This window comes from Anolis sagrei, chromosome 13, assembly GCF_037176765.1.
Source record: "Anolis sagrei isolate rAnoSag1 chromosome 13, rAnoSag1.mat, whole genome shotgun sequence".
Taxonomy (NCBI): domain Eukaryota; kingdom Metazoa; phylum Chordata; class Lepidosauria; order Squamata; family Dactyloidae; genus Anolis; species Anolis sagrei.
The window spans coordinates 15,569,588-15,595,364 of NC_090033.1; the positions used below are offsets into that span (position 1 = coordinate 15,569,588).

A 25,777-nucleotide genomic window follows, 5' to 3' on the forward strand; every position below is an offset into this window, starting at 1 on the left:
GTCGACAGCAAGGTAGACTATTAATGGTCCACTTCTGACACTGATGGAGTACTTCCTCATTCTTTTGCATGCTGCTGGAAGGTTTTATGGCATCGTAAATTAGTTAAATTAGCCTCCCTGCATAAAGCGGTACCTCAATTTCCAACTTGACAGATTCAACTGCCTTTCGGGATGCATAGGTCAACAGCAAGCTGGACTATTAATTGTCTTCCTCATTCTTCTGCATACTGCTGGAAGATTTTATGACAAAATAAATTAGTTAAATTTTCCTCCCCGCATAAAGCAGTACCTAAATTTCCTACTTGACAGATGCAACTGCCTTTTGGGCTACATAGGTCGACAGCAAGCTAAACTATTAATGGTCCACTTCTGACACTGTTGGAGTACTTCCTCATTCTTTTGCACGTTGCTGGAAGGTTTTATGGCATCGTAAATTAGTTAAATTAGCCTCCCTGCATAAAGCAGTACCTACATTTCCTACTCTACAGATGCAACTGCCTTTCAGACGACATAGGTCGACAGCAAGCTAGACTATTAATGGTCCAATTCTGACACTGATGGAGTACTTCCTCATTCTTTTGCATGTTGCTGGAAGGTTTTACGACATCGTAAATTAGTTAAACTAGCCCCCCTGCATAAAGCGGTACCTCAATTTCCTACTTGACATATGCAACTGCCTTTCGGGCTGCATAGGTCAATAGCAAACTAGACTATTAATGGTCTTCCTCATTCTTCTGCATGCTGCTGGAAGGTTTTAAGACGTCATAAATTAGTTAAATTCGCCTCTCGGCATAAAGCAGTACCTACATTTCCTACTCTACAGATGCAACTGCCTTTCAGACTACATAGGTTGACAGCAAGGTAGACTACTAATGGTCCACTTCTGACACTGATGGAGTACTTCCTCATTCTTTTGCACATTGCTGGAAGGTTTTATGACATTGTAAATTAGTTAAATTAGCTTCCCGGCATAAAGCTGTACCTCAATTTCCTACTTGGCAGATGCAACTGCCTTTCGGGCTGCATAGGTAACAGCAAGCTGGACTATTCATGGTCTTCCTCATTCTTCTGCAGGCTGCTGGAAGGTTTTATGGCATCGTGAATTTGTTAAATTAGTCTCCTCACATAAAGCGGTACCTCAATTTCCTACTTGGCAGATGCAACTGCCTTTCAGACTACATAGGTCGATAGCAAGGTAGACTATTAATGGTCCACTTGTGGCACTGATGGAGTACTTCCTCATTCTTTTGCACGTTGCTGGAGAGTTTTATGGCATTGTAAATTAATTGAATTAGCCTTTCTGCATAAAGCAGTACCTACATTTCCTACTTGACAGATACAACTGCCTTTCAGGCTACATAGGTCGACAGCAAGCTAGACTACTAATGGTCCACTTCTGACACTGTTGGAGTACTTCCTCATTCTTTTGCATGTTGCTGGAGTTTTATGGCTTTGTAAATTAGTTAAATTAGCCTTTCCGCATAAAGCAGTACCTACATGTCCTACTCTACAGATGCAACTGCCTTTCAGACTACATAGGTCGACAGCAAGGTAGACTACTAATGGTCCACTTCTGACACTGTTGGAGTACTTCCTCATTCTTTTGCACGTTGCTGGAAGGTTTTATGGCATCGTAAATTAGTTAAATTAGCCTTTCCACATAAAGCAGTACCTCAATTTCCTACTTGACAGATGCAACTGCCTTTCGGGCTGCATAGGTCAATAGCAAACTAGACTATTAATGGTCTTCCTCATTCTTCTGCATGCTGCTGGAAGGTTTTATGACGTAAATTTGAAAACTTCTGCAAATCTGTAGCAAAAATGGGATGCCTTTGGGGGAGGCTCGTACTCAGGGGCGGCTCAAGGCAGTACGCAAATTACGCTTTTGCGTAGAGCGCGCATCTCGGGGGGGCGCATGTGAGTCACCCCTGCCCCAAACAACACCCAGAGGCAGCTCGCTCTCCCTCCCTCCTTCCCTCACAAGTGTGCGTGTGCGTTGTCTTCCTCTCCTCCTCCTCCTCCTCCTCCTCCTCCTCCTCCTCCTCCTCCTCCTCGCAGGCCTATATATATATATATATATATATATATATATACCCAACACAGCACTCTGTTTGGGTAGGAATCTCACAAAGGCTTATCAAAGCATTTTTCATGGGCCTCCGGGGAGGAAGAGGGAAAATTGCCCTTCCGTTGCTGAGCGGTTCGAGACGCCCCCCCTCTCTTTCTCTCCCCCCCCCCCCCACAAAGCCCACCCCAGGTTGCATATAAAGTCTTGGGTGGTCCATTCCTCACCAACTTTGCCCAGATTTAAAGATTCGGGTCTCCTTTGCACTCTGGTTGGAAGACAAAAGGCCTTTGCTTACATGCTTTGAGGCTTGGCAAGCCTGGTACCTATTAGTATTAGTATTATTATTATTATTATTATTAATAATAATAATAATAATAATAAAGTCTGGTACCTATTAATAATAATAATAATAATAATAATAATAATAAATTAAGTCTGGTACTTAATAATAATAATAAAAATAAAAATAAAAATAAATTAAGTCTTTTACCTATTAATAATAATAATAATAATAATAATAATTTAATTAAGTCTGGTACCTATTAATAATAATAACAATAATAATAATAATTTAATTAAGTCTGGTACCTATTAATAATAACAATAACAATAATAATAATAATTTAATTAAGTCTGGTACCTATTAATAATAATAATAATAATGTAATTAAGTCTGGTACCTATTAATAATAATAATAATAATAATAATAATAATAAATTAAGGCTGGTATCTATTAGTAATAATAATAATAATAATAATAATAAATTAAGTTTGGTACCTAATAATAATAACAATAATAATAATAATAATAATTTAATTAAGTCTGGTACCTATAAATAATAATAATAATAATAATAATAAACTTTAATTGTCTGGTACTTATTAATATTATTATTATTAATATTAATAATAACTTAATTAATTCAGGGTTGTTGTAGCTTTTTCCGGCTCCCTGGCCATGTTCCAGAAGCATTCTCTCCTGACGTTTTGCCTGCATCTATGGCAAGCAACCTCGGAGGTTATGAGCTCTGCTGGAAACTAGGAAAATTGGTTTCATATATCTGTGGGTGGGAGAAAGAACTCTTGTCCGTTGGAGATAGGTGTGAACGTTTCCATTGGCCACCTTGGCCTGGAAGTTTTTAGGTGTGGCTTGTTACTGCCTGGGGGAATCCTTTGTTGAGAGGTGATTAGCTGTCCCTGGTTGTTTCTTGTCTGGAGTACCCCTATGTTTCAGTGTTTGAGAAATGCTGGATCACACTAACAACTACCAGTGGTTTGTTACTGCCGGAGGGAATCCTTTGTTGAGAGTTCCCCTGTGTTTGAGTTTTGTTCTTGATTTACCATCCTGATTTTAGAGTTTAGATATATAATCCCAGTTTTCCTCATTTCCAACAGACCTCACAACCCCTGCCATAGATGCAGGCAAAATGCCAGGAGAGAATGCTTCTAGAACATGGCCATATCACACACCCATTGCAATAGGCTGACTTGCAAAGTGCAGGGCTTCAAGGTCGGTCAGAGGAGCCAGAAACCGCAGCATTAGATAAGGAGTTGGGTGAAGAGACCTCACAACCTCTGAGGATGCCTTCAACAGATACAGGCGAAACGTCAGGAGAGAATGCTTCTAGAACATGGCCATATTTCACACCCCTTGCAATAGGCTGACTTGCAAAGTGCAGGGTTTCAAAGTCGGTCAGGGGAGCCAGAAACTGCAGCATTATATAAGGAGTTGGGCAAAGAGAATTCACAACCTTTGAGGATGTCTGCCATAGATGCAGGCGAAACGTCAGGAGAGAATGCTTCTAGAACGTGGCCATATTTCATGCCCCTTGCAAAGTGCAGGGCTTCAAGGTCGGTCAGGGGAGCCGGAAACTGCAGTATTAGATAAGGAGTTGGGTGAAGAGAATTCGCAATCTCTGAGGATTCCTGCCACAGATGCAGGCGAAACGTCAGGAGAGAATGCTTCTAGAACATGGCCATATTGCACTCCCCTTGCAAAGTGCAGGGCTTCAAGGTCGGTCAGGGGAGCCAGAAACTGCAGCATTAGATAAGGAGTTGGCCGAAGAGAATTCGCAATCTCTGAGGATTCCTGCTATAGATGCAGGCGAAACATCAGGAGAAACATCAAAGTGCAGGGCTTCAAGGTCGGTCAGAGGAGCCAGAAACTGCAGCATTAGATAAGGAGTTGGGCGAAGAGACCTCGCAACCTCTGAGGATGCCTTCCACAGATGCAGGCGAAATGCCAGGAGAGAATGCTTCTAGAACATGGCCATATTTCACACCCCTTGCAAAGTGCAGGGCTTCAAGGTCAGTCAGGGGAGCCAGAAACTGCAGCATTAGATAAGGAGTTCGGTGAAGAGATCTCGCAACCTCTGAGGATGCCTTCCACAGATGCAGGCGAAACGGCAGGAGAAAATGCTTCTAGAATGTGGCCATATTTGACACCCCTTGCAAAGTGCAGGGCTTCAAGGTCAGTCAGGGGAGCCAGAAACTGCAGCATTAGATAAGGAGTTGGGCAAAGAGAATTCACAACCTCTGAGGATGCCTGCTATAGATGCAGGTGAAACATCAGGAGAAACATCAAAGTGCAGGGCTTCAAGGTCGGTCAGGGGAGCCAGAAACTGCAGCATTAGATAAGGAGTTGGGCAAAGAGAATTCACAACCTCTGAGGATGCCTGCTATAGATGCAGGTGAAACATCAGGAGAAACATCAAAGTGCAGGGCTTCAAGGTCGGTCAGGGGAGCCAGAAACTGCAGCATTAGATAAGGAGTTGGGCAAAGAGAATTCACAACCTCTGAGGATTCCTGCTATAGATGCAGGCGAAACGCCAGGAGAGAATGCTTCTAGAACATGGCCATATTTCACACCCCTTGCAAAGTGCAGGGCTTCAAGGTCGGTCAGGGGAGCCAGAAACTGCAGCATTAGATAAGGAGTTGGGCAAAGAGAATTCGCAACCTCTGAGGATTCCTGCCACAGATGCAGGCGAAACGTCAGGAGATAATGCCTCTGGAACATGCAATATAGCCCGAATACCCTACAACAACCCACTCCTTGTAATTGTGCGACTTTTCTACTGCCGCTTTCTCCTCTTTGGGGAGGGAGGCCTCTGCATTCCAGTTCCTCTCTCCAAACACTGGGCCCGGCGGGGGTGCAGCCTGCAGGCACGGCATTCCTGGCCCGGGTTCAAAGCCTCTCCTGTTTTCGGCCGCCCCGCCCCCTCGCCCCGGCTGCTCCTGGCCTCCCCTCCTGTTTGCTTTGGCAAGGCGGAAACCCCCCTCTCAGGAAGCCCTTGGGCCCCTCTTTGCACACTCAAATCCAACACAACCCATCTCCTTCCCATCTGCACCCCACAAGGAAATGAGGGCAAGGGGGAAGCGGAGCCTTGCTGGCCTCCCCTGTGTGGCCCCCTTGGGCAAGGCGCACTCTCTCAGCCTCAGAGGAAGGCAAAGGGAAACCCGCTTTCCCATTGCAACCAAGCTTTGGAGTTTGTGTGTGAGCTCTTTCCTCTGACCCTCCACACTCTCTTCCACCATCCTATCCTTCCTTCCTTCCCTCTTTCCTCCCTCCTTCCCTCTCTTTCTCCTTCCTTACCTTTTATCATTCCTTGCTTCTCCCTTCCCTTTCCTTCCCCTTCCTTCCTTCCCTACTTTCTCCTTTCTTCCCTTTTGTCATGCCTTCCTTCTCCGTTCCTTTTCCTTCTCTACACTTCCTTCCTTCTTCCTTCTCTCTTTCCTTCCTCCTTCCCTCCCTCTTTCCTCCCCCTTCCCTCTCTTTCTCCTTTCTTCCCTTTTGTCATTCCTTCCTTCTCCCCTCCTTTTCCTTCTCTACCCTTCCTTCCTTCCTTCTTCCTTCTCTCTTTCCTTCCTCCATCCCTCCCTCTGTCTATGTCCTTCCTTCCCTCTTTCCTCCCTCCTTCCCTCTTTTGCCTTCCTTCCCTTTTGTCATTCCTTCCTTCTCCCCTCCTTTTCCTTCTCTGCCCTTCCTTCCTTCTTCCTTCTCTCTTTCCTTCCTCCTTCCCTCTGTCTATGTCCTTCCTTCCCTCTTTCCTCCCCCCTTCCCTCTCTTTCTCCTTCCTTCCCTTTTGCCATTCCTTCCTTCTCCCTTCCTTTTCCTTCTCTACCCTTCCTTCCTTCTCTCTTTCCTTCCTCTTTCCCTCCCTCTTTCTACCTCCTTCCTCTCTTCCCTCTTTCCTCCCTCTTTCTCTACTTTCTCCTTCCTTACCTTTGTCTTTCCTTGCTTCTCCCTTCCCTTTCCTTCTCCTTCCTTCCTTCCCTCTTTCCTCCCTCCTTCCCTCTCTTTCTCCTTCCTTCCCTTTTGTCATTCCTTCCTTCTCTCTTCCTTTTCCTTCTCTCTTTCCTTCCTCTTTCCCTCCCTCTCTCTACCTCCTTCCTCTCTTTCCTCTTCCCTCCCTCTTTCTCTACTTTCTCCTTCCTTACCTTTGTCTTTCCTTGCTTCTCCCTTCCCTTTCCTTCCCCTTCCTTCCCTCTTTCCTCCCTCCTTCCCTCTCTTTCTCCTTCCCTTTTGTAATTCCTTCCTTCTCCCTTCCTTTTCCTTCTCTGCCCTTCCTTCCTTCTTCCTTCTTCCTTCTCTCTTTCCTTCCTCCTTCCCTCCCTCTTTCTACCTCCTTCCTTCCTTCCCTCTTTCCTCCCTCCTTCCCTCTCTTTCTCCTACCTTCCCTTTTGTCATACCTTCCTTCTCCCTTCCTTTTCCTTCTCTACCCTTCATTCCTACCTTCCTTCCTTCCTTCTTTCCTTCCTTCTTTTTCTCTTTCCTTCCTCCTTCCTTACCTCTTTCTACCTCCTTTCTTTCTCCTTCCCTTTTGTCATTCCATCCTTCTCCCTTCCTTTTCCTTCTCTACCCTTCCTCCCTTCCTCCCTTCTCTCTTTCCTTCCTCTTTCCCTCCCTCTTTCTACCTCCTTCCTTCCTTCCCTCTTTCCTCCCTCCTTCACTCTCTCCTTCCTTCCCTTTTGTCATTCCTTCCTTCTCCCTTTCCTTTCCTTTTCTTCTCTACCCTTCCTTCTTTCCTTCTTCCTTCTCTCTTTCCTTCCTACTACCTTCCCTCTTTCTACCTCCTTCCTTCCTTCCTTCCCTCTTTCCTCCCTCCTTCACTCTCTCCTTCCTTCCTTTTGTCATTCCTTCCTTTTCCTTCTCTACCCTTCCTTCTTTTTCTCTTTCCTTCCTCCTTCCCTCCTTCTTTCCTCCCCCTTCCCTCTCTTTCTCCTTCCTTCCCTTTTGTCATTCCTTCCTTCTCCCTTTCCTTTTCTTCTCTGCCCTTCCTTCCTTCCTTCCTTCTCTCTTTCCTTCCTCCTTCCCTCCCTCTTTCTACCTCCTTCCTTACTTCTTTCCTCCCCCCTTCCCTCTCTTTCTCCTTCCTTCCCTTTTGTCATTCCTTCCTTCTCCCTTTCCTTTTCTTCTCTACCCTTCCTTCCTTCCTTCCTTCTCTCTTTCCTTCCTCCTTCCCTCCCTCTTTCTACCTCCTTCCTTCCTTCCCTCTTTCCTCCCTCCTTCCCTCTCTTTCTCCTTCCTTCCTTTTTGTCATTCCAGGAACGAATTTCCAGAAACGAACATTACATTTTTATTTATAATAATAATAATAATAATTATTATTATTATTCTAATAAAAGGAGAGAAGAGAATGTTTTGAAAAAGGAAAAGGAGGGGGAGAGAAGCTCTTCCAAGTCAGGAAGAATTGGGGAAAAGAAAAGAAAAAGATTTACAAAATTGTATGGGTGAAAAAAAGGGAGAAAAAGAGCGAAAAAAATTACGACTATTGAGTCCAAAGGGAGGGGAGAAGGGAAAAGTAGTTTTACTTCATTTCCTTCTTGTTTGCATCGCTCTCCCTTTCGAACTCACCCAATTTCCTGGATTTTTCTCTTCTTTTTTTCCGTTTGCAAAGCAACCAGAAGTAATTCTCTGCTCGACCCGGAAGATTTGAACTTGCTTTTCGAGCTAAAGAGGAGGGAATAAGAAAAGAAAAAGAAGGGGGAGAAAGGGGGAAGAAAGGAGAGGAAATCTCAACTTCCTAGTCAACTGGAGTGGGTTTTCTTCTCTCTGGAGGGGGAGAAGCAACCCCTCTTCCCACTCTTCCTCCCCATTTCTGTTTACAAAAGGAAATAAAGCCCTACAGTTTGCAAAAGTCAGCAACAGAAGGTGTGTAATTTTTTTTATATATTCCTAAGGAAACACAAAACCTTCCTCCCTCTTTCCTTCCTTCCCTTTTTTCTTTCTTTCTTTCTCTCCTTCCGTCCTTCTCTATCTCTTTCCTTCCTCCCTTTTTCTTTTCCTCTCTTTCTCTCCTTCCTTCCTTCTCTACCTCTTTTCTTCCTTCCTTCTCTCCTTCCTCCTCTCTTTCCTTCTCTCCCTCTTTTTCTCCTTCTTCCCCTCCTTCCTTTGCTCCCTCTTTCCTTCCTTCTCTCTTTCCTTTCATCCTTCCTCCTCTCTTTCCTCCTCTTCCTCTCTTTCCTTCTCCTCCTCCTTCCTTTGCTCACTCTTTCCTTCCTTCCTTCCCTTTTCTTCTCTCCTCTCTTTCCTTCTCTACCACTTTCCTTCCTCTTTTCCTTTTCCTCCCTTTCTCTCCTTTCTTCCTTCTCTACCTCTTTCCTTCCTTCTCTCTTTCCTTCCATATTTCCTCCTCTCTTTCCTTCTTTCCTTCTCTCCCTCTTTCCCTCCTTCTTCCCCTCCTTCCTTTGCTCCCTCTTTCCTTCCTTCCCTTTTTTCTTTCTTTCTCTCCTTCCGTCCTTCTCTATCTCTTTCCTTCCTCCCTTTTTCTTTTCCTCCCTTTCTCTCCTTTCTTCCTTCTCTACCTCTTTCCTTCCTTTCTTCTCTCCTTCCTCCTCTCTTTCTTTCTCTCCTTCTTCCCCTCCTTCCTTTGCTCCCTTTTTCCTTCCTTCCCTTTTTTCTTTCTTTCTTTCTTTCTTTCTTTCTCTCCTTCCTTCCTTCCTTCCTTCCTTCTCTCTTTCCTTCATCCCTTTTTCTTTTCTCCCTTTCTTTCCTTCCTTCTCTCTTTCCTTCTATCCTTCCTCCTCTCTTTCCTTCTGTCCTTCTCTCCCCTTTCCCTCCTTCTTCCCCTCCTTCCTTTGCTCACTCTTTCCTTCCTTCCTTCCTTCCTTTTTTTCTTCCTCTCCTTCCTTCTCTACCTCTTTCCTTCTTTCCTTTGTTCTTTGTTTCCATCCTTCCTCCTCTCTTTCCTTCTCTCCCTCTTTCTCTTTTTTCCTCTCCTTTCTTTGCTCACTCTTTCCTTCCCCTCCTTCCTTCTTTCCTTCCTTCTCTACCTCTTTCCTTCCTCCCTCCCTTTTTCTTTTCCTCCCTTTCTCTCCTTTCTTCCTTCTCTACCTCTTTCCTTCCTTCTCTCTTTTCTTCCATCCTTCCTCCTCTCTTTCCTTCTTTCCTTCTCTCCCCCTTTCTCTCCTTCTTCCCCTCCTTCCTTTGCTCCTTCCTTCCTTCCTTCCTTTTTTTCTTTCTCTCCTTCCTTCTCTACCTCTTTCCTCCTTTCCTCCCTTTTTCTTTTCCTTTCTCTCCTTTCTTCCTTCTCTACCTCTTTCCTTCCTTCCTTTATCTTTCTCTCCTTCCTTCCTCTCTTTCCTTCTTTCCTTCTTTCTCTCCTTCTCCTTTGCCCCCTATTTCATTCCTTCCTTCCCTTTTCTTCTTTCCTTCTCTCCTTCTTTCTCTACCTCTTTCCTTCCGTCCTCCCTTTTTCTTTTCTCCCTTTCTCTCCTTTCTTCCTTTTCTACCTCTTTCCTTCCATCCTTCCTCCTCTCTTTTCTTCTCTCTCTTTTTCTCCTTCCCCTCCTTCCTTTGCTCCCTCTTTCTTTCCTTCCTTCTCTCTTTCCTTCCATCCTTCCTCCTCTCTTTCCTCCTCTCCCTCTCTCTCCTTCTCCTCCTCCTTCCTTTGCTCCCTCTTTCCTTCCTTCCCTTTTTTCTTTCGTTCTCTCCTTCCTTCCTTCTCTACCTCTTTCCTCCCTCCCTTTTTCTTTTCCTTCCCCTTTTCTCCTTTCTTCCTTCTCTACCTCTTTCCTTCCATCCCTCCTCCTCTCTTTCCTTCTTTCCTTCTCTCCCCCTTTCTCTCCTTTTTCCCCTCCTTCCTTTGCTCCCTCTTTCCTTCCTTCCCTTTTTTCTTTCTTTCTCTCCTTCCGTCCTTCTTTATCTCTTTCCTTCCTCTTTTTTTCTTTTCCTCCCTTTCTCTCCTTCCTTCCTTCTCTACCTCTTTTCTTCCTTCCTTCTCTCCTTCCTCCTCTCTTTCCTTCTCTCCCTCTTTTTCTCCTTCTTCCCCTCCTTCCTTTGCTCACTCTTTCCCTCCTTCCTTCCTTTTTTTCTTTCTCTCCTTCCTTCCTTCTCTACCTTTCCTTCCTTACTCCCTTTTTCTTTTCTTCCCTTTCTCTCCTTTCTTCCTTCTCTACCTCTTACCTTCCATCCTTCCTCCTCTCTTTCCCTTCTTTCCTTCTCTCTCTCTCTGCTCCTTCCCCTCCTTCCTTTGCTCCCGCTTTCCTTCCTTCCTTCCCTTTCCATCTTTCCTTCTCTCCTTCCTTCTCTCCCTCTTTTCTTCCTTTCTTTGCTCTTTGCTTCTATCCTTCCTTCTCTCTTTCCTTTTTTCCTTCCGTCCCTTTCTCTCCTTCCTTCCCCCCTTCTTTCCTTCCTTTCTTCCTTCTCTACCTCTTACCTCCCTCCCTCCCTTTCTCTCCTTTATTCCATCTCTATCTTTCCTTCCTTCCTTTGCTCTTTGCTTTCATGCTTCTTTCTCTCTTTCCTTCTTTCCTTCTTTCTCCTCTTCCTTCTCCTTTTGTCTGTATTGTCATTTAGCTTTTTGTCATTTAGCTTTTGGGGGCTTTTAAAGTCTCTTCTGCTGTGTTTTTCAGTGTTTTTATGAGTGAAGGACATACATTTGGGTTGTTCGGTGTCTTGTGTCCAAATTTGGTGTCAATCCGTCCAGTGGTTTTTGAGTTCTGTGAATACCACAAACGAACAAAAATATATGTAAATAATACATACATTCCCCCCCCCCCCCCTAGAGACCTGTGTGATCTGCATATGGATTGTGGACAGATGGAATCATGCAGTTTATTTTTTTTCTACCAGTTTTTCTTCTGTGTATTTTATTTTCTTACCGTTTTATCATAAGAAAATAAAATATTTACGGTATTACAGTACCTTGACTCACTTTCTGAGACCACTGCGACCCTCATCCAATGACTAATCAAGACCAAACTTGGCACAAAGGGCCCCCATGACCCACTATACACAGAGGCGGAATTTTCAACGGTAAGCAAACAGTATTTTGGCGTGCCCCCCCCCCCCAACCAATCATTTATATATATTTTCTGTTCGTCGTGGGAGTTCTGTGTGCCATATTTGGTTCAGTTCCATCATTGGTGGAGCTGGCTTCAGAAAAGGCAAAAGCTGCACATCGCAAGTGCTGAACCTGACTCAGCACATAGAAGATGGCTTTGAAAGGCAGCAGATCACGGGAACTGTCTTCATAGACTTGTCAGCAGCCTATGAGACTGTGAACCACCGCCTCCTCCATCTATGCTAGTTCAGGTAGGGAGACTGTTGTGCCGCGGGGTGGTCGGTACACTAACAGAATCCTTATCCTGTCCCGGTCACCTAACCTGTCTTCATAGACCTGTCAGCAGCCTATGAGACTGTGAACCACCTTGGCCTCCTCCTGAGAAAAATGTATAATATCACAAAGGACAACCACCTCACCCGCCTCATAGGAAACCTGCTACAAAACAGGAGCTTTTTTGTTGAGTTCCAGGGCCAGAGAAGCAGATGGCGGAAACAGAAGAACGGCCTGCCTCAGGGGAGCGTGCTTGCTCCATCCGTGTTCAACATCTACACAAATGACCAGCCACTGCCAGAAGGGACAGAGAGTTTCATCTATGCTGATGATCGTGCCATCACCACTCAAGGAAATCAGCTACCAAACAGGAGCTTCTTTGTTGAGTTCCAGGGCCAGAGAAGCAGACGGCGGAAACAGAAGAACAGCCTGCCTCAGGGGAGCGTGCTTGCCCCATCCATGTTCAACATCTACACAAATGACCAGCCACTGCCAGAAGGGACAGAGAGCTTCATCTATGCTGATGATCGTGCCATCACCACTCAAGGAAATCAGCTACCAAACAGGAGCTTCTTTGTTGAGTTCCAGGGCCAGAGAAGCAGATGGCGGAAACAGAACAACGGCCTGCCTCAGGGGAGCGTGCTCGCTCCATCCATGTTCAACATCTACACAAATGACCAGCCACTGCCAGAAGGGACAGAGAGTTTCATCTATGCTGATGATCATGCCATCACTGCTCAAGCAGGGAGCTTTGAGATGGTTGAACAAAAGTTCTCTGAAGCTCTAGATGCTCTTACTGCCTATTACAGGGAAAACCAGCCACTGCCAGAAGGGACAGAGAGTTTCATGTATGCTGATGATCGTGCCATCACCGCCCAAGGAAATCAGCTACCGAACAGGAGCTTCTTTGTTGAGTTCCAGGGCCAGAGAAGCAGATGGCGGAAACAGAAGAACGGCCTGCCTCAGGGAAGCGTGCTTGCTCCATCCATATTCAACATTTATACAAATGACCAGCCACTGCCAGAAGGGACAAAGAGCTTCATCTATGCTGATGATCGTGCCATCACCGCTCAAGCAGGGAGCTTTGAGATGGTTGAACAGAAGCTCTCCGAAGCTCTAGGTGCTCTTACTGCCTATTACAGGGAAAACCAGCTGATCCCTAATCCATCTAAAACACAGACATGTGCCTTTCATCTCAAGAACAGACAAGCATCCCGAGCTCTGAGGATTATTACCTGGGAAGGAATCCCACTGGAGCATTGCAGCGCACCCAAAGACCTGGGAGTCACTCTGGACCGTGCTCTGACCTACAAGAAGCACTGCCTGAACATCAAGCAAAAAGTGGGCGCTAGAAACAATATCATACGAAAGCTGACTGGCACAACCTGGGGATCACAACCAGATACAGTGAAGACATCTGCCCTTGTGCTGTGCTACTCTGCTGCTGAGTCTGCATGCCCAGTGTGGAACACATCTCAACACGCTAGCTCTGCATTGTAACTAAATATAAGTGTATCCAAGTAGGACATAAAAGAGAGAGAGAGGAGGACGAGGAGGAGGAGAAGGAGGAGGAGGAGGAGGAGGAGGAGGAGGAGGAGGAGGAGGAGGAGGAGGAGGAATGCCAGGGCCTGGCTTGGCTTGCATTGATTGGATGGTGAAAAAGAGCATTTGCAAAAATAAAATAAAATAAAAATAAGAAGGGGGGCTTCCTTTGCATTTATAAAGACTTAAAGTAGTCTTTAAGTCAGAATCACCGGGTTGTTGTAGGTTTTCCGGGCTATATGGCCCATGTTCTAGAGGCATTTTCTCCTGACGTTTTGCCTGCATCACCTCTCAAAGAAAGATTCCCCCCAGGCATTTCCAAGCCATTAAATGCTAATCAAGGTGGTCAGTTGAAACATTCACACCTAGCTCCAGCAGACAAAAATCCTTTGTCCCACCCTGGTCATTCCACAGATACATAAACCCATTTTCCTAATTCGAACAGACCTTACTACCTCTGAGGATGCTTGCCATAGATGCAGGTGAAACGTCAGGAGAAAATGCCTCTAGAACAGTGGTTCTCAACCTTCCTAATGCTGTGACCCCTTAATACAGTTCCCTCATGTTGTGGTGACCCCCAACCATAACCCTATCATTATGAATCGCCATGTAAATAATGATCATTCACTGGAGCAAATTGGCACAAATACCCAGTATGCCGAAATATGAAAATTGGTGGGGTTGGCGGGGGGATTGATTTTGTCATTTGGGAGTTGTAGTTGCTGGGATTTATAGTTAACATGTAAACAAAGAGCATTCTGAACCCCACCAACAATGGAATTGAACCAAACTTGGCACACAAAACTCCCACGATCAAAAGAAAATACTGGAAGGGTTTGGTGGGCATTGACCTTGAGTTTGGGAGTTGCAGTTCACCTACATCCAGAGAGCACTGTGGGCTCAAACAATGATGGATCTGGATCAAAGTTGGTACAAATACTCAATACACCCAAATATGAACACAGATGGAGTTTGAGGAAATAGACCTTGACATTTGGGAGTTGTAGCTACTGGGATTTATAGTTCACCTGCAATCAAGGAGCGTTCTGAACCCCACCAACGATAGAATTGGGCCAAACGTTCCAAACAGAACCTCATGACCAACAAAAAATACTGTTTTTTCTTATGGTCTTTGGTGACCCCTCTGACACCCCCTCGCGACCCCTGCAGGGGTCCCGACCCCCAGGTTGAGAAACACTGTTCTAGAGGCATTTTCTCCTGACGTTTTACCTGCATCACCTCTCAAAGAAAGATTCCCCCAGGCACTTCCAAGCCATTAAGTGCTAATCAAGGAGGTCAGTTGAAAAATTCACACCTAGCTCCAGCAGACAAGAGTCCTTTGTCCCTCCCTGGTCTTTCCACAGATATATAAACCCATTTTCTTAGTTCCAACAGACCTCACTCCCTCTGAGGATGCTTGCCATAGATGCAGGCGAAACGTCAGGAGAAAATGCCTCTAGACCATGGCCATATAGCCCAGAAACCCTACAACAACCTACTAAAATATGGTATAAATATTAAACTTTTGCATGAAAATGCAAAAAAAAAAAAAAAAAAAAAGAGAGAGAGAGAGAAAAGAATTGCAAAAAAACTTTTAAAAAGCAAAAAAAATGCAAAAAAAGAAACTTTAGAAAAGCCAAAAAAAATTGAAAAAGCAAAAAATGCAATAAATAAATAAATTAAAAAGCAAAAAAAGCAAAAAATATATATGCAAAAATAAATAAATAAATGAGCAAAAAATTGCAAAAAATATAAAAGAGCAAAAATGCAAAAAAAATAATAAAGAGCAAAAATGCAAACAAATAAAGCAAAAAATGCTAAAAATGCAAAAACACTTTTCAGAAAGCAAAAAAAGGAAAAAAAGAGCAAAAATTGCAAAAAAGCAAAAAAATTGCAAACAAATAAAGCCAAAAATGCAAAAAAAAAATACAAATAAAAATTTAAAAAGCAAAAATTAATAAATAAAAGAGCAAAAAATTGCAAAAAAAAAGAAGAAGCAAAAAATGCAAAATAAAAATAAATAAAAAAGCAAAAAGAATGCTGGCTTGTGTTAAATTAGTATCTATAATGAGCCCCTGGTGGCGCAGTGGGTTCAACCCCTGTGCTGGCAGGACTGAAGACTGACAGGTCGCAGGTTCGAATCGAGGAGAGGCGGATGAGCTCCCTCTGTCAGCTCCAGCTCCTCATGTGGGGACATGAGAGAAGCCTCCCACAAGGATGATAAAAACATCAATTCATCTGGGCGTCCCCTGGGCAACTTCCTTGCAGATGGCCAATTCTCTCACACCAGAAACGACTTGCAGTTTCTCAAGTTGCTCAAAGTATCTATAATGGTCAATTTGTATCTAGCTCTGCATTGTAACTAAATATAAGTGTATCCAAGTAGGACATAAAAGAGAGAGAGAGAGAGAGAGGAGGAGGAAGAGGAATGCCAGGAGGAATAAAAATATTTAAAAATAAATAAATAAGACAGGTATTGATTGGATGGTGAAAAGGAGCCTTTGCAATATAATATAATATAAAATAATATAATATAATATAATATAATATAATATAATATAATATAATATAATATAATATAATAATATAATATAATTAATATAATATAATATAATAAAATTAATATAATAAAATTAATATATAATATAATATAATATAATATAATAAATATAATATAATATAATTAATATAATATAATTAATATAATATAATATAATATAATAAATATAATATAATATAATATAATAAAATATAATAAAATTAATATAATATAATATAATATAATATAATATAATAATATAATATAATATAATTAATATAATATAATAAAATAAAATTAATATAATATAATATATAAAATTAATATAATAAAATTAATATAATATATAATATAATATAATATAATATATTAGAAATATAATATAATATAATTAATATAATATAATTAATATAATATAATATAATAAAATAAATAAAAATAAAATAAAATAAAATAAAATAAATATAATATAATATAATATAATAAATATAATATAATATAATATAATAAAATATAATAAAATTAATATAATATAATAAAATATAATAAAATTAATATAATATAATATAATATAATATAATATAATATAATAAAATTAATATAATATAATATAATATAATATAATTAATATAATATAATAAATAAATAAATAAATAAATAAATATAATATAATATAATATAATATAATAAAATTAATATAATTAATAAAATAAAATAAAATATAATAAATATATATAATATAATATAAATATAAAATATAAAATATAAAAAATATATAAAATATATAAAATAAAATAGCAAAATAATTGCAAAAAAAGCAAAAAATGCAAATAAAAAAATAAACAAGTAAAAAATGCAAAAAAAGGGGGGGGAGGGGGAAGAGCTGGGGTGTGGTGCTCCCCTTTTTTCGGCCTTCTCCTCCTGAGGTGGCAGATGTAGTAAGCTAGTCCCTTCCTCAGTCCCCTTCCTCCTCTTAGCTGGCTTATGTTAAATTAGTATCTATAACGTTAGATTTGTATCTAGCTCTGCATTGTATCTAAATTAGTATCTATAATGGTAAATTTGTATCTAGCTCTGCATTGTAACTAAACATAAGTGTATCCAAGTAGGACATTGAGAGAGAGAGCAAAGTGACGAGTGGAGTGCCACAAGCAGGGTTCCGTCCTGGCCCGGTCCTGTTCAACATCTTTATTAATGACTTAGATGAAGGGTTAAGACACAAAAGAGACGTGCACAAGAAGTGGAAAAAGGGAGAAATCACCAAAGAAGAATTCAAACAAATAGCCACAAGCAGGGTTCCGTCCTGGGCCGGTCCTGTTCAACATCTTCATTAATGACTTAGATGAAGGGCTAGAAGGCATGATCATCAAGTTTGCAGACGACACAAATTGGGAGGGAGAGCCAATAGTCCAGAGGACAGGAGCAGGATTCAAAACAATCTTGACAGATTAGAGAGATGAATGGCCAAAACTAACAAAATGAAGTTCAACAGGGACAAATGCAAGAGACTCCACTTTGGCAGGAAAAACGAAATGCAAAGAGACAGAATGGGGGACGATGCCTGGCTCGAGAGCAGTACGTGTGAAAAAGATCTTGGAGTCCTCGTGGACAACAAGTTAAACATGAGCCAACAATGTGATGTGGCGGCAAAAAAAGCCAATGAGATTTTGCCCTGCATCGATAGGAGCCTAGTGTCTAGATCTAGGGAAGTCATGCTCCCCATGCTCTATTCCGCTTTGGTTAGACCACATCTGGAATATTGTGTCCAATTCTGGGCACCACAATTCAAGAGAGAGATTGACAAGCTGGAATGTGTCCAGAGGAGGGCGACTCAAATGATCAAGGGTCTGGAGAACAAACCCTATGAGGAGTGGCTTAGGGAACTGGGCATGTTTATCCTGAAGAAGAGAAGGCTGAGAGGAGATATGATAGCCATGTATAAATATGTGAGAGGAAGCCACAGGGAGGAGGGAGCAAGCTTGTTTTCTGCTTCCTTGGAGACTAGGACGCAGAACAATGGCTTCAAACTACAAGAGAGGAGATTGCATCTGAACACGAGGAAAAACTTCCTGACTGTGAGAGCCGTTCAGCAGTGGAACTCTCTGCCCCGGAGTGTGGTGGAGGCGCCTTCTTTGGAAGCTTTGAAACAGAGGCTGGATGGCCATCTGTCAGGGGTGATTTGAATGCAATATTCCTGCTTCTTGGCAGAATGGGGTTGGACTGGATGGCCCATGAGGTCTCTTCCAACTCTTGGATTCTAGGATTCTAAGTCTCTCCTTCAGTTCCCTTCCTCTTCTTAGCTGGCTTGTGTTAAATTAGTATCTATAATGGTAAATTTGTATCTAGCTCTGCATTGTAACTAAATATAAGTGTATCCAAGTAGGACATTGAGAAAGAGAGAGAGAGGAGGAGGAAGAGGAGGAGGAATGCCAGGGCCTTAAAAATATTAAAAAATAAATAAATATGACCTGCATTGATTGGATAGTGAAAAGGAGCCTTTGCAAAAAAATAAAAATAAAAATAATTTAAAAAATTGCAAAAAAGCAAACAAAAAAATTGAATAAAAGCAAAAAAAAAATGCAAAAAAAGAAACGTGAGAAAAGCCAAAAAAAGCAAAAAAAAATTGCAAAAATAAATTAATTAATTAAAAAGCAAAAAGCTGTTGCAAATAAATACATACATACATAAAAATGCATTAAAAAGTTGGCCAAAAATTGCAAAAAAATGCAAAAAAAAAGAAACGTGAGAAAAGCCAAAAAAAAAATAAAAAAGCAAAAAATGCAAAAATAAATGAATAAATCAAAAAGCAAAAAGCTGTTGCAAATAAATAAATACATAAAAATGCATTAAAAAGTTGGCCAAAAAAGCAAAAAAAATGCAAAAAAAGAAACTTTAGAAAAGCCAAAAAAAATAAAAAAGCAAAAAATGAATATATATATATATATATAAATAAATTAAAAAGCAAAAAAAAAATTGCAATAAATAAAAATGCAGAAAAAGGGAGGGGGCTTCCTTTGCAAAAAGGGGGGGGAAGGGGAGTGGGGGAGGGGTTAGGGTTTCCTGCTCCCCCTTTTTTCCACCCCAGAAGGGAGGAGGAGGAGGAGGAGGAGGAGGAAGAGGCATTTTCTCCTTACATTTTGCCTGCATCACCTCTCAAAGAAAGATTCCCCCAGGCACTGCCAGGCCATTAAATGCTAATCAAGGAGGTCAGTTGAAACATTCACACCTAGCTCCAGCAGACAAGAGTCCTTTGTCCCACCCTGGTCATTCCACAGATATATAAACCGTTATTTTCCTAGTTCCAACAGACCTCACTACCTCTGAGGATGCTTGCCATAGATGCAGGCGAGACGTCAGGAGAGAATGCTTCTAGAACAGTGTTTCTCAACCTTCCTAATGCCGTGACCCCTTAATACAGTTCCTCATGTTGTGGTGATCCCCAACCATAACCCTAATATTATGAATCGCCATGTAAATAATGATCTGCAGGATGTATTTTCATTCACTGGAGCAAATTTGGCACAAATACCTGGTATGCCCAAATATGAAAACTGGTGGGGTTGGCGGGGGGATTGATTTTGTCATTTGGGAGTTGTAGTTGCTGGGATTTATAGTTAGCCTGTAAACAAAGAGCATTCTGAACCCTACCAACAATGGAATTGAACCAAAGTTTGCACAGAGAACTCCCACGATCAAAAGAAAATACTGGAAGGGTTTGGTGGGCATTGACCTTGAGTTTGGGAGTTGTAGTTTGCCTACATCCAGAGAGCACTGTGGGCTCAAACAATGATGGATCTGGACCAAACTTGGCACGAATTCTCAATATGCCCAAATGTAAACACTAGTAGAGTTTGGGGGAAATAGACCTTGACATTTGGGAGTCATAGTTGCTGGGATTTATAGTTCACCTACAATCAAAGAGCATTCGAACCCTACCAAGGATTGAATTGGGCCAAACTTCCCACACAGAACCTCCATGACCAACAGAAAATACTGTGTTTTCTGGTGGTCTTTGGTGACCCCTCTGACACCCCCTCGCGACCCCTCCAGGGGTCCCGACCCCCAGGTTGAGAAACACTGTTCTAGAGGCATTTCCTCCTGACGTTTTACCTGCATCACCTCTCAAAGAAAGATTCCCCCAGGCACTTCCAAGCCATTAAAAAAATGCAAAAGAAATTAAAGCAAAAAGAATGCTGGCTCGTGTTAAATTAGTATCTATAATGGTAGATTTGGCCCAATTCAATCCTTGGTAGGGTTCGAATGCTCTTTGATTGTACGTGGGGGGGTTTCGGGGGGGGCTGAGTTTCGGGGGGGCTGAGTTTTGGGGGGGCTGAGTTTCGGGGGGGCTGAGTTTCGGGGGGGCCTGAGTTTCGGGGGGGCTGAGTTTCGGGGGGCTGAGTTTCAGGGGGGCTGAGTTTCGGGGGGGCTGAGTTTCGTGGGGGGCTGAGTTTCGTGGGGGGCTGAGTTTCGGGGGGGCTGAGTTTCGGGGGGGCTGAGTTTCGTGGGGGGCTGAGTTTCGTGGGGGGCTGAGTTTCGGGGGGGCTGAGTTTCACGGGGGGCTGAGTTTCGTGGGGGGCTGAGTTTCGGGGGGGCTGAGTTTCGGGGGGGCTGAGTTTCGGGGGGCTGAGTTTCGGGGGGGGGGGCTGAGTCTGAGTGAAAGAGGGTCTACCCTAGCAAACCTTTTGTATCGTTACCCCAATACCCCCATGCATATGGGATATATTGAGTATGGTGATCAGATCATGATATGAATAAACATAACAGTTTAAATAATGGACCAGTAAGGCCTTTTCGCGAACCACCATGAGAATTTCGGGGGGGGGGGGGGTGGGTGAAGCCCCCCGAGGCCCCCCCCCCCTGGCTACATGCCTGATGACCTGCATTGATTGGATCATGAAAAGGAGCTTTTGCAAAAAATAAATAAAAAAAAAATTGAAAAAAAGCAAAAAAAAAAATTGAAAAAAAGGAAAAAAAATGCAAAAAAAAAGAAACTTGAGAAAAGTCAAAAAAATAAACAAGCAAAAAATGCAAAAATAAATAAATTAATTAAAAAGCAAAAAGCTGTTGCAAATAAATAAATAAATACATAAAAATGCATTAAAAAGTTGCCCAAAAATTGCAAAAAAATGAAAAAAAAGAAACTTGAGAAAAGCCAAAAAAAAATAAAAAAGCAAAAAATGCAAAAAAAAAATAAATAAATTAAAAAGCAAAAAAAAAATTGAAATAAATAAAAATGCAAAAAAAGGGAGGGGGCTTCCTTTGCAAAAGGGGGGGGAAGGAGAGGGGGAGGGGTTAGGGTTGCCTTCTCCCCCTTTTTTCCTCCCCAGAAGGGAGGGGGGAAAGGAGGAGGAGGAGGAGGAAGAGGAAGAGGAGGAGGGGAAAGAGGAAGAGGAGGGGGAGGAGGAGCAAGGGGGGGGGGGGGTTTCTGGCTTTCTTCCTGGCCTGACGAAGAGCTGCCTGCCTGCCTTGCCTTGCCTCTTCCAACCGGAGCATGTGTATTGGTATATATAGGAAGTGTCTCCTATTTTGTTTCTCTCCTCTCCTATGTTTTCCCTTCTTAAATCAACAATTGCTGGGCTGTTCAAAACCTCCAAAAGAAAATGCAAAAATATATATATTTAAAATTCCAAAAAAGATTGGGAGGGGGAAGAGAGGGGAAAAGCAAAACAAAGAATTTGCAAAATATTATTATAATTATTATTTTTCCTTTTTTTTCCTCCTGCATTTTTTTTTTTTGTGCAGCTCTGCAGAATATGGCGTCTCCCTTTTCTGCCTGTTTTAAAAATAAAAGCCCGGGCTGCCATTTTTGTTTCCCTTTTGTCTCCCAAAAAAAAAATGGAGGAGGAAGTAAGAGGAAGTAAGGAAAGGCCTCCCCACTTTTGGGCCCCCTTTTCCCTTTCTTTTCAGCAATTTGGGGGGCTGGGGGGGTGAGGAAGGGAGAGAGAGGGCAGTCTGCATTGCATTTGCATTGGATTATTTTTGCATTGCATTATTTTTGCATTGCATTATTTTTGCATTGCATTTTTGCATTGGATTATTTTTGCATTGCATTTTTGCATTGGATTATTTTTGCATTGCATTATTTTTGCATTGCATTATTTTTAATTGCATTATTTTTGCATTGCATTATTTTTGCATTGCATTATTTTTGCATTGCATTTTTGCACTGGATTATTTTTGCATTGCATTTTTGCATTGCATTATTTTTGCATTGCATTATTTTTGCATTGCAATATTTTTGCATTGCAACTTTGCATTGGATTATTTTTGCATTGCATTATTTTTGCATTGCATTATTTTTGCATTGCATTATTTTTGTTTGGATTATTTTTGCATTGCATTATTTTTTGCATTGCATTTGGGGGGGTTGCATTTTGCATTTTTGGGTTTGCATGCTGCTTGCACTTTTGGAAAAGAACATGCCTCTATATATATCTCTCTGTCTCTAGAAACCAATGTATTTGGAAGGTCTGAAGTTCTGCAAAAGTTCCCTTTGGGGGGAAAACAGAGAGAGAGAGAGAAGGAAGGCTGGGCTCTCTTTCCCTTTGCAAACTCACTCCCAATGTTGTTGTTTTTTCCTATGTTGCATGCAAAGTGAATATGTATCTCTATCATCTCTGTATAGCTATCATCTCTATATATATCTCTGTAACTGTATAACTATCATCTCTATAAATCTCTGTCTTTATAAATCTCTATCATCTTTATATATCTCTGTCATATCTATCTCTATGTCTCTATCATCTCTATATAACTCTATGATCTCTATCTCTATAACTATTATCTCTATATATCTCTATCACCTCTATATATCTATGATCTCTATCTATATCTCTCTATCTCTATATATCTGTCACCTCTATATATCTCTATCATCTCTATATATTTCTATCATCATTCGCTATATATCTGTCGCTAAATATCTCTATCATCTCTATATATCTCTATCTCTATATATCTCTATATATGTCTCTATCACCTTTATATATCTCTATGATCGCTTTCTCTATATAACTCTATCATCTCTATGTATCGCTATCATCTCTATATATTGTTATCTCTATATATCTCTATCATCTCTAGATATCTACTATCTCTGTATAGTTATCATCTCTATATATCTCTATCTCTATATGTCTCTATCATCTCTATAGATCTGTCACCTCTATTTATCTATGATCTCTATCTATATATCTCTATCATCTCTCTATATCTATCTATCTATCTATCTATCATCTCTCTCTATATCTCTATCATCTCTCTATATATCTATCATCTCTCTATATATCTCTGTAACTATCTTTATATATATCGCTATCATCTCTATATATCTATCTCGATATGTCCTATCTCTATATGTCACCTCTATATATCTCTATCATCTCTATATATTTCTATCACCATTCTCTATATATCTGTCGCTATATATCTCTATCATCTCTCTATATATCTATCTCTATATATCTCTATAATATCATGTCTATATATCTCTATCTATATGTCTCTATCACCTCTATATATCTATCACCTCTATATATCTCTATGATCACTTTCTCTATATAACTCTATCATCTCTATGTATCGCGATCATCTCTATATATCTCTATCTCTATATGTCTCTATCATCTCTATAGATCTGTCACCTAGAATCATAGAATCAAAGAGTTGGAAGAGACCACCTGGGCCATCCAGTCCAACCCCCATATATCTCTATGATCTCTATGTATCTCTATCTTTTCTATATATCTCTATATGTCTCTATCATCTCTAATTATCTATCACCTCTATATATCTCTATGATCGCTTTATATAACTCTATCATCTCTACATATCGCTATAATCTCTTTATATTGTTATCTCTATATATCTATCATCTGTATAGCTATCATCTCTATATATCTCTATCTCTATATGTCTCTATCATCTCTATAGATCTGTCACCTCTATATATCTCTATGATCTCTATGTATCTCTATCTTTTCTATATATCTCTATCTATATGTCTCTATCATCTCTATATATCTATCACCTCTATCTCTATGATCGCTTTATATCACTCTATCATCTCTATATATCTCTATCATCTCTAGATCTCTACTATCTCTATATATCTATATCATCTCTATAACTATCATCTCTATATATCTCTATCTCTATATGTCTCTATCATCTCTATAGATCTGTCACCTCTATATATCTCTATGATCTCTATGTATCTCTATCTTTTCTATATATCTCTATCTATATGTCTCTATCATCTCTATAGATCTATCACCTCTATATATCTCTATAATCGCTTTCTCTATATATCTCTATCATCTCTGTATAGCTATCATCCCTATATATCTTATCTCTATGTATCTTTATATGTCTCTATCATCTCTGTCTGTCACCTCTATATATCTCTATGATCTATAATCTCTATATATTTCTATCTATGTGTCTCTATTATCTCTATATATCTGTCACCTCTATATATCTCTATCATCTCTCTGTATATCTCTATCATCTCTATATATCTCTATCTCTATATATATCATCTCACTACATCCCTTTCTATATCTCTATCACCTCTATATATATCTATATATTTATCTCTATATATCTCTATCTCTATATATCTATCATTTATATCTCTATATATTTCTGTCATCTCTCTCTATATCTATCACCTCTATATATCTATCTCTGTATATATCTCTATCATCTCTATATCTCTTATCATCTCTATGTATCTTTATATGTCTCTATCATCTCTATCTGTCACCTCTATATATCTCTATGATCTATATATATATATATAATCGCTATATATCTCTATGTCTCTATTATCTCTATATATCTGTCACTATCTATCTCTATCATCTCTCTGTATATCTCTATCTCTATATATCTTTAGCTCTCTATATATCATCTCTCTACATCTCTCTATATATCTCTGTATATATCTATCATCACTATATATCTCTATGATCTCTATATATCTCTATGATCTCTATATATCTATCACCTCTATATATCTCTATCATTTCTATATATATGTTTATCTCTGTATATATCTCTATGATCTCTATATATCTTTATCGCCTCTATATATCTATATATATCACCTCTATATATCTCTATATATATCTGTCTCTGTATATCTCTATCATCTTGATATATCTCTCTATATATCTCTGTATAACTCTATATCTCTATCATCTCTATATATCGTTATCTCTATCTCTATGATCTCTATATATCTCTATCACCTCTATATCTCTGTCATCTCTATATATCTCTATCATCTATATATCTATCATTTCTATATATATCTATAATTTTTATATACAGTGTTCCTTCACTTATCGCGGAGGTTACGTCCAGGATATCCCGCGATAAGTGAAAAACCGCGATGTAGGGACGCTCTATTTTAATATGTATACATTATTTTAGTAGTTATAGACTATTTTAGCTCTTTATATACTTAAATAAAGGGAATGAAAGGCTGGAGGGAGGACTGAGGAGGGAAAGCGCCTCGGAGAGCGGAAGCAGTGAAAACCCGCGAAACCGCGAAAATACGGCGATATATATTTTAAATTAATATTTTTTGAAAACCGCGAAACAGCGAGTCCGTGAAAAGCGAACCGTAAAGTAGCGAGGAATTACTGTGTGTGTGTGTATATATATATATATATATAATATTTTTTGAAAACCGCGAAACAGCGAGTCTGTGAAAAGCGAACCGTAAAGTAGCGAGGAATTACTGTGTATATGTATATATAAAAATTAATATTTTTTTGAAAACCGCGAAACAGCGAGTCCGTGAAAAGCGAACCGTGAAGTAGCGAGGGATTACTGTGTGTGTGTGTGTATATATATATATTGAAAACCGCGAAACAGCGAGTCCGTAGCGAGGGATTACTCTGTGTGTGTGTGTGTATATATATATATATATATATAATATTTTTTGAAAACCGCGAAACAGCGAGTCCGTGAAAAGCGAACCGTGAAGTAGCGAGGGATTACTCTGTGTGTGTGTGTGTGTGTGTGTGTGTGTATATATATATATATATTATTTTTTGAAA

General features: G+C 40.4%; 1 protein-coding gene across 5 annotated transcripts in view; it reads left to right on the forward strand.

The window, feature by feature from the left end:
* Positions 1-8,178: 8,178 nt before the first annotated feature.
* ZNF362 (zinc finger protein 362) overlaps positions 8,179-25,777 on the forward strand; it is a 70,431-nt gene continuing 52,832 nt past the window's right edge. For 2 of the 5 annotated variants that reach the window (XM_067472821.1, XM_067472822.1), the window contains exon 1: positions 21,126-21,208. Coding sequence is in view for 1 of the 5 variants with exons in the window: in XM_067472820.1 (XP_067328921.1) it covers positions 21,461-21,564 (104 nt within the window). In the remaining 4 variants the exon portion in view is untranslated. Of the gene's footprint in view, positions 8,221-21,125; positions 21,209-21,445; positions 21,565-25,777 lie in introns of those variants that run through there. The other 3 variants (XR_010910418.1, XM_067472820.1, XM_067472823.1) reach the window with 2 other exon arrangements.